The 9,472-nt window shown below is 42.0% G+C and overlaps 1 protein-coding gene across 3 annotated transcripts in view; it reads left to right on the top strand.

The window, feature by feature from the left end:
- Positions 1–39: 39 nt before the first annotated feature.
- The window catches only part of ALS2 (alsin Rho guanine nucleotide exchange factor ALS2), a 43,535-nt gene continuing 34,102 nt past the window's right edge, over positions 40–9,472 (top strand). Inside the window, exons 1-3 of one of the 3 annotated variants that reach the window (XM_080400117.1) lie at positions 40–145; positions 4,889–4,978; positions 7,417–7,571. In XM_080400117.1, coding sequence (XP_080256243.1) covers positions 4,959–4,978; positions 7,417–7,571 — 175 coding nt within the window. In that variant the 5' untranslated portion in view covers positions 40–145; positions 4,889–4,958. Of the gene's footprint in view, positions 146–178; positions 406–430; positions 2,285–4,888; positions 4,979–7,416; positions 7,572–9,472 lie in introns of those variants that run through there. The other 2 variants (XM_080400119.1, XM_080400118.1) reach the window with 2 other exon arrangements.

The raw sequence follows: 9,472 nt of genomic DNA, 5'->3' as shown, positions 1-9,472 counted from the left end.
CGCCGTCCGTGCGCACTCGCGCGGGGGTACGCTGGGCCCCGCCCCCTGCGCGGCGGAGGCCCCGCCCCGCGCCCCCGCGTGAGTCGGCTGCGCTGCGCCCCGGGAGCGGGCGGCGGGGCCGGCGGGCAGAGAGAGCGCGGCGCGGGTGAGGCGGCGGCGGCGGCGGCGGCGGGGCGGGAGGGGAGGTGGGGGCAGCGCGCCGTGCCGCGGGGAGGAGCGGGGCCCGCGTCACGTGGGGCGCCGGCCGGTGCGGTGCGGTGCGGGCGGCGCTCCTCCCGCGGCCCCGCGCTGCCGTTGGTCACCCGCGCGCTCCCTCGCCCCACCGACGGCGCCTCAGGGCCGGCCGCCCCGCCTGGGCGTCCCTCCGCGCCGCTGCCCGGGGACCGGCGGGCCGCAGGGCAACAGGTGGGGCGAGCTGCGGGGGCGAGGGGCGGCGAGGGCGATGGCTGCCCTCCCCTGAGGGCAGGCGGGGGCCTGGCGGGCCGAGGGGCCGCGGGCCAGCCCCGCGCCTCGCACACCTGCGCCTCAGGGCAGGGCCGGTGCTGCTGTGCGGCGCTGGGGGCCGGGGCAGGCCCCTTCGCAGGCGGGGCGGGAGGGGGCCCCGGGGAAGCTGGCGGAGAGGCTACGGCACGGCTCTGGCTGGAGGTGCGGGCTGTCCAGCTCCTTTCGCCTCGGAGGGGCTGGTAGGGCAATGATGTTGAGATTTATTTCTGTAGCTTCCTAAAGGACTCCTCCCTTTGGATGGGAAGAGGCTACCTAAACTTTGAATAGTGCGCCCTTTATCTTCTCCCACTTTTCTTTCAAAATCCTTTCTCTTCGCATAACTTGGTTACTCAGGAGCAAATGCAGTTTCAACTTTTGGAGTCCGTTATGTGATAGTCTGGCGTGGCCGCAGTATCGTGTACCGGTGACATAGCGTGCTGTCACTCTTGCAGACCTCTTCAGCGCAGAACGTTTTGGTGAGGCCCTGGAGAGCAGCTAGCATTGTCGTAGGTGTTGGAAGCTGATCACTGCTGTTGTAGTGCAGCAACTTATAAAACACAGCTATACTTACCATCTTTCAGTTTCTGTGGAGTTAACTGTTTTCAGAAGGGAAAGCACCTGAACATGAGCAAAATTAGGAAGGTGTTATTTCAAAAGAAAAAGAGGAGGAAGGGACATTCAGAAATTTTTGAGCCTCGTAAGAGTTTGGTAAATTCTAAATTATTAATTGCGTGCTACAGCAGTTTTCAGCTGTGTTCTTTTAGCTGATACTAGGTCCTCTCTTTGTGTTTTGTTTTGTTTTTCCCCAACTGCTTTAATGCTATACCTTGTTTGCTACCATCCCTCGTTCACTGGATCTGGCATCAAAACCTTGAGCCCCTTTCCAAAGGGATCGCTGCTTTTACTAGCAAGTTGTTTTGTTTTGCTCTGAGCAGTTGTTAATCTCACAACATTAAAAATAGTGGTTGTACCCACTCGGTGCTCACCAAAACACAAGGGCTTCTTCAACTGGTAACACATTTTATGTGAACCACAGTTACCGGTAATGATATATATGTAGATGAGACTGATGTTGACAACTTGGTTTTGAATTAGGAAGCTTGGAGGTAACCTCCTTCAGAACCTGAGTAGATAATTTTGTATAACAAACTTGTAGTCTTGGTAGTGTAAGTTTTCGGTAAGTATGATGGACAAATTTATTAAAAATACGTTTGTAAATATGTAAGTAAACCTGTCTGAATGTTGTAGAGGTGTTTGTAGTATTTATGAACTGTAGCAGGTAGATAAGCACATGAGACTGATGGGAGTTCTAGTATTTCTGAAAGCCAGGGACATACCAGTTGTTCTTGTTCAGCACTGAATGCTAGATCGGTTTTATATGTATGTTGCATATTAAAGAATGGTCAATGTCCACTGAGGGACGCAGTCCCATAGTAATGAAGGTAATGTTTACTCCATGTCATTCCCTGCTATAGCAGTTACAATGGTGTGGCTGTGTTTTGTGGAGAATTTGAGTTAGCATTCTACCCTGTAAGTGGAAAGTGACGTCAGTGTCATGCCAGTGACCATCTGTCTGTAACACAAATCCATTTCATAATTTGGCACTATTTGGCACTCTGCTTTTTATCTCTTGCAGTGTTGAAGCAAAAATATAGAAGATAAAATGTATGGGCAGAGCAGTGTAGATGCTGGTGTCATACTGATCTTCCATACCATGAGAATGATGTATTGTGCATGGCTGTTCTTCTATGAACTTTATAAAGTTTTTTTATGAAATTCTATGAACATTAAGCTATTTCAGGTAATCTTAGTGGAAAAGAAAGAGTGTGTATGTAATGCTACAACATACTATTATATAAATGTGAAAATCAGCAAAGAAAATTGCATATTCCTATTGAGAGGAAGAAACTTTCTATTTATAATTAGTTTGTAGCTGTGACCACGTCACTTGTATTTTATATTAGCTGTGAAATGGGAATAATCTTGTGGTTTCCTAGAGTGCATGAAAATTTGCACCGAACTTGAAAATTACTTCTAAAATGTTTTAAAGGTGTCTCAGTTGTGGAAAAAAATCATGGCTATCATTTCCATAATACATGTAAAAGCTTAGTAATGCAACCTAAAGTGTAAGCTTTTGTAAATAAAACATAATGTATCACCACAATCGTATTACTCTCTTAATTTCTAATTCACCAGTGTTGCAGATTTCTGAGTTACTTAAATAAACTTTCAATTTGATCTTGAAGGGAGATCTTGCAAAACCACTAATGGGATGCCTGACTTTAACTTTGTTTTGTTACAATCAGAAGTTTTCATGAGAATGACAGTAAATTGTTGTGCAGTTGAAGCTCATGAAAATGAAAGTTCTTTGAGCCCTTAAAAGGAAAAAAAAATCTAAATCCCCAAAATATGGAAGCCAAGCATTTTAAGCCTCATTTACCTGATCCTGAATAAGTATATGTGATGTGATTTATACAATTCTTGATACTTTGGCTTTCTGAAAGCTCACATCTCTTTGATTCACTGATTAATTGGGTATTTATATAAGAAGCTGGAGTTCTTCAGAGAGAAGTGCCAGCTTTTTTAAGAGAATGAATTTTAGAGTTAGGTGGGGTTTAGTTGGCTGTAAAAATAAAACTCCAAGTATACTTACTCTGAGCAAGAACAGATCACTGAGAATTTCCAAAAATGCACTTCCATTTTCCTTTGATGTTTTGTCCACACCTGTGATTTAAGTATTGCATGCCAGTTCCCTTGTATTTGTGAGACTAACTCTGTTAATATTTTTAAAAGTTAACTTTTGTGGTGGGTTTTTTCCTCTTCCCCCTGTTCTTTTTTTGTAGTTGAGGAAGGAGAGACAGACATGGCTTGAAAGCACTATCTTTCTGGCAACAAGTGTGGCTTTCTGTTTCTAGAAAATATCCTCTGATTGCTTTTCTTTTTGGTGTGTGTGGTTTGTTTTTTTTTTTTTTTTTGAGCAAGGTGCATATCACAGTACTACTCTATCATACTGATTTGATTTAATATTTTCTTGGCTCTTTATCTTTCTGTGATATGTTTGTTGCCAGTGCTGGAGCCCAAATCACTATTTTTAGCGTCCTCTATTTGGAAAACTGGAAATGTTTGGTGTGATGTGTTTCTGTTTGTCTGTAAAGGTCTGCTTGGTACTTTGTTATTCAGAGCAGTTTAGCGAAAGTGTTGGGATTTGTGATAGTTATTTCAATTATTTGTCAACTTGATTACTGTTTCCAAGTGTGAATTGAAACTTCTGTATGCAAGTTACAGGTTTGCATATATTGTCTCTTGTAATAAAGACTGGACATACGTTATTTCTATTTTCTGTATGTAAGAACTTCAGACTACTCATTCTGGATTTTATTCTTGGAGATGTATTGTCTTAAAAGACCATTATATTAAATAATGTATTTTCTGGTTTTGGATATCAGACAGCAACTATAATAAAGCAAAAGGTCTAAATAATGTATGCATGAAACTTATTTTATTTAAATAAACATGATTATGTACATGCATTAATGTAATTAATGAAATGTGCTACTTAATTAGTAACATAACATTACTTAATGTAAGTAATGTAATGTACTACTTCTAGTAAGGCAGTAGATCAAGGAAAATTACAATTCTTTCAATATTAAAAAGCCAAACAGATTATAAGAAGCAAAAATTAACTGTAGCTTTGTTTCATTACAACACAAGTAATATGAAGTTATCTTCATGAACATGGAAAGGTGTGAGGGTGAACTTGCAAAATTCAAAATCTGAAAGGATAAAAGTGTAAATAGAGCAGCCACTTTTCTCTCCTTGCTTTCCATGGTCTTACCATATCTTCATAGATACTCTGATACCAGTTTGCATGAAGAAATGTTCTGAACTCTTAATTGGCTTTCTTCATTTCTGCACAGGTTTTAATAGAACTGTACCTTTTAATGCTAATACGTACTTTGGTTCAGGAGTATGGTTATGAATTCAACTCAGCCATTTTCTGCTCATACAAATATACATCCTTATAAATTTATATTGGAGCGTAGAATTCTATCTTATATTAAGCTGAAAACTGATCAATTTGATTTTTCTTGAGTGGTATACTGAGAATTACAGAAAGACACTGATGTTAATTTCTGTCTTTGAACTAGGTTTTGTTCAGTCTGTCCTTACAATAGACCTATTGTTAGATGAGTAGGTAGGACAAGTCTGGCTGTTTAGCTTTTGTCTGCCAGCTCAGTGTGAGTGAACTAAATATTTCACTATCCTATCCTAGTGTTGTTGAAGTGCTTATGTATTTAACATGGGATCTAAAGCTTTGCTTCTTGGTTTGGTTGTGGTGGAGGGTTTTTTTTTTCGGTTTAATGCTATTTGCAATTAAATAGCTGTTTTGTTTGTTTTACAGTTGGTGGAAATTACATTGTTCCCTTTGAAAGAGGAATGGTTTAGTGGTGATGGAGTGCTGCCACTGACAGATGGACTCACAGGAAAGAAGGTGAGAATGAGCAGCTAGGTGAAGCCACAGAGGCTCCCTGAAATACGCCAGCTCATGATTGATTGTCCTGTAAAATTAAGTGGTGTCAGGATCCTCTTTGTACAGTAAAGGGAGGAAGAGGAGTAACTTAGCTTCATTTTCAGTTGTGTCTGGAACACTCAACTTACTACAATAGCAGCTTCGTTAAGTTGCTGTAACTTACGGAGGGCTAGCCATAGGCTAGAAACTTGGAAGTAACTGCTGAACAGTAAATCATATGTTACCTGCACCTGTGAGTTTTGATTTTGGATGAATAGCCCTGCAGTAGACTATTCTTTTGCTCCTTGTTCCTTCTACTAAGAGACCTGACAGATATCTCATGATTTGGGGTTCGAAAATTAGTGTCTTGTAATAAATAGTGGTATGTGAATATCCAAATTTGTCTTACACTGTTCTCTGAAGGCTTATTAAATAGATAAAAGCGTAAATATCAGGCTTTGAACTGAATTTAATGTACAGTATGCTGATGAAAACTTCCCATATTATTGTTTTGTGTTCCTTGGTGTGCTTTACCCATCTCAGTAAAATCCATCTTTTGATTTTAGGTAAATGTCCTAACTATGATGTTGGATTTTTCTAACTTTTTTTTTTCTGGCTTATATTACTTGATTATTTCCTTTTTAATGTCCTTCTGTTCTAAACAGAATTATTTAAAATACAAGATGAACTCTGCAAGTTGTTTGGATCGAAGTACTGACCTGAATTTTAGAGGAGTTATTGTCACCTTTTTCTTGTCGTATTTTTTCCATTTTTTTCCTTCGTTTTTCTGTTATGTGGGAAAAGAAGAGAGATTAGGGATGGTCACAGGAGCCAAGAGAAATAATTTCATCTCTTAGTTATTGTCATCTTGAACGTTTCAGAGGCACATTGTGCAAAGGTATTGTTCATCCTGTGCACCACAGTTAGCAAAATTTTTAGTTAAAAAAAATCAGTAGTGCGCATGAATAGGGCCTTGCGGCTTTTTGAGTGTGCTACTTGCGTAAGTTGCCCACAGTGTGGCCTATCAGGCTACCTTTTTCTGGGTTTGCTTCGGTTTTGCAATACATTAGATTTTCGTGTGCCCTTTCTTCTAGACAAAAATTGCCATGCCATCAAAGCTTTTCTCGCTACCTTATTGTACTTCACAGGTTCATGCAAACCTGCAAGAAGTGATTTATGCGGAGAGTAAATGACTTGGCTGTTGGCAAATAAGGACATAAACCTACTTTCTTCCTGTAGGGTGGATAACAATCTATTCTATATAAAGTTTTAAATAGATTTAAAGAAAACTCTTAATTTAATTTGAAATGCTGTCAGCCTACATTGATGTTTAAAATAACTTCTTGTGTTTGTTTAAATCTAGTGATTCCATAAATTGTTAAAACTCTGTGCTTGTTGTCAAAGTTCTGAGGAATTTCTTTCTGCTGAGAGGGAGAAGTTGCTGACTGAACATTCAAACCCCAGAGTGTGTTGAAGTGTTAAACCAGCTTTGGATAGCACCAGTCGCTCCTGCAAGCCCAGATAAACCCAAAACATCCTGAAACACAATGGAAGTTTTCCTCCCTTGGTTCAATTGATTTGAATGACTGGCTCACTTCAATCTGAGAAGCTCGTTAATAATTAAAGGAGGGGGGGACACCCACCCACCACTTCATTTTTCTCTGTAAAGGTAGTAATATGTATATAAAGGATGAGCTCTTACAGGTGTAACATTTTGAAGACACTGTGAACGTGAGTAACTGGTTCACAGTAAAATGTGCACATAATACATCCTTTGCTTAATTACTTATTTTTAAAACAAATGTTATTTGAGATGTTTATGTCTATTTCCAGCATATTTGGTGTTCTGTGCAACTGATAAAAACGTGTTTGTAAGGCTGGTTTTCCTGCATTTGATTTCCAAAAGCTGAATAATACAAAATGTGAATAAAACCTCATAAACCAGAAATATTCCTTCTGCTTTCTAATGCAGGAACACTTAACATTCTAGATCTCACTGTTCAGGTAGGAACACAGTTGCTTACATGTGGGTGGAACTGATGCAATGATCTCCCTCAGCATATAATGACAGAATTACATATTAATTCAATCTTGCTGTGAGCAACAAATACAATATGTAATATAAATTCTATGTCAGTTGTGAATAAATGTATCTTTACGTTTACTAGTGACAAGATCAACTGCTTTTCATGCAGTAAATTAGAAATGAAAAGGAAAGCTAATGCCTTCAAATAGAAGATACTTGTTTTTCATTTAAATAACATTTATATCAAGATTACCAAATTGTAAATGAAATACATTGACTTCCGGAAATTAAAACTAATGCCTGATTTACAAAGCCTTTCCTGCACAAATCCTTCCTGTATTACTGAACCACAGCAAACCAAGCTGATTCTGTATTTCCTCCAATCTTTTTGTAGCTCAGAAGAGGCAGAAGGAGCCAAAGAGAGAGGCCTGGTCTATGTTTGGAAGGCTGGTTCCTGTTCCATAACTCCGGAAAGGCTTCCAGGCCTTAGTGGAAAGACTGTATTACAGGCAGCCCTTGGAACACATCATGGATTACTTCTAACAGAAGGTAATAAACTTCTGAATTGTAAAGATTTCAAACTTTAGTTATTGTCAAGTTTTCTTCTTTTAGATATTTTTTTTTCGTTCTCTCTCATACAGAACTTTTAAATGGTTAGATTTTTAACTTTGCTAATATTTCCTTCATAGTTATAAGTTACTTAAAACTGTTGGAATAGAAATTATATGCATAGCATCTTCTCTCATACTCCTTTCTCTCTCTCTCTTTAAAAATGGCTCTGGATTTCCTGTTTAAAGATAGTAATGCAATCTGAACCATGCTTACTCAAAATGACATTTTTAATGATGTCTTTAATTCAAAAAACACAGTACAGCAACAGGTTCTGTTGAAACGCAAGAGCTTTGGTTTTTGGTGTGCTTCTGGAAAAATGTGTAGCTAGTAGATGCGTTAGAATGAGTTTGTTTGTGAGCAGTTTGGCACTGTGAATCAAAGTATTTGTGAAAGCCAGTCCCTTTAATTGTTTGCATAGCTTAGTCCTTACTTAAAATCATTTAGGTTTGACGAGACCTTTAAGATCATCAAGTCCAACCATTAACTCAGAACTGCCAAGTCCACCACTAAACCATGTCCTTAAGCACTGCATCTACACTTCTTTTTGAACGTTTCCAAAGGTGATGATTCCACCACCTCCCTGGGCAGCTGTTCCAATGCTTGACCACCCTTTCAGTGAAGAAATTTTTCCTGATATCCAATCTAAACCTCCCCTGGTGCAACTTGAGGCCGTTTCCCCTTGCCCTGTTGCTTGTTATCTGGGAGAAGAGACCGACCCCCACCTGCCTACAGCCTCCTGTCAGGTAGTTGGAGAGAGCAGTAAGGTCCCCCCGAGTCTTCTCCTCTCCAGGCTAAGCAGCCCCAGTTCCCTCATCTGCTCCTCATAACACTTTTGCTCCAGCCCCTTCCCCAGCTTCATTGCCTGTCTCTGGACACGCTCCAGCACCTCTGTGTCTTTGGTGAGGGGCCCAAAACTGAACACAGTATTTGAGGTGCGGCCTCACCAGTGCCAAGTGCAGGGGGACAGTCACTGCCCTGGCCCTGCTGGCCACACTGTTTCTTGTAAAAGCCAGGATGCTGCTGGGCTTCTTGGCCACCTGGGCACACTGCTGGCTCCCCCCCAGGCCCTTTCCCACCAGGCAGCTTCCCAGCCGCTCTGCCCCAGGCCTGCAGCGCTGCGTGGGGCTGGTGTGAGCCCAGCGCAAAACCTGGCAGCTCTCCCTGTTGAGCCTCGTGCAGCTGGCCTTGGCCCATCGGTCCGGCCTGTCCAGATCCCCCTGCAGAGCCTTCCTGCCCTCCAGCAGATCAACACTCCCACCCAGCTTGGTGTCGTCTGCCAGCTTCCTGAGGGTGCGCTCGATCCCCTCATCCAGATCGTTGGTAAAGACATTAAACAGGACTGGCCGCAGCACAGAGCCCTGGGGAACACCGCTTGTGACCGGCCACCAGTCAGATGTAGCTCCGTTTGCCACCACTTTTTGGGCTCAGCCATCCAGCCAGGTTTTTACCCAGTGCAGCGTACACCCATCCAAGCCATGAGCAGCCGGTTTCTCCAGGAGATGCTGTGGGAGATGGTGTCAAAGGCTTTACTAAGGTCCAGGTAGACACCATCCACAGCCTTTCCCTCATCCACTGGGCAGGTCACCTTGTCATAGAAGGAGATCAGGTTCGTCAAGCAGGACCTGCCTTTCATAAACCCATGCTAGCTGGGCCTGATCACCTGGTTGTCCTGCATGTGTCATGTGATGGCACTTGGGATGATCTGCTTCATAACCTTTCCTGGCACTGAGGTCAGGCTGGCAGGCCTGTAGCCTTCCTGCCCTTGTACTGATCAATGGGCATACTGTTGTAGACTAAACTGGAAGTTGCTGCTTTGATTTTTTTTCTCTGATCTTTTT

Source organism: Falco punctatus, assembly GCF_963210335.1.
Source record: "Falco punctatus genome assembly, chromosome: 8".
In the NCBI taxonomy this organism is placed as follows: domain Eukaryota; kingdom Metazoa; phylum Chordata; class Aves; order Falconiformes; family Falconidae; genus Falco; species Falco punctatus.
The sequence above is the reverse complement of the archived record's forward strand: the minus strand, read 5'-3'. Positions and strand labels throughout refer to the sequence as shown.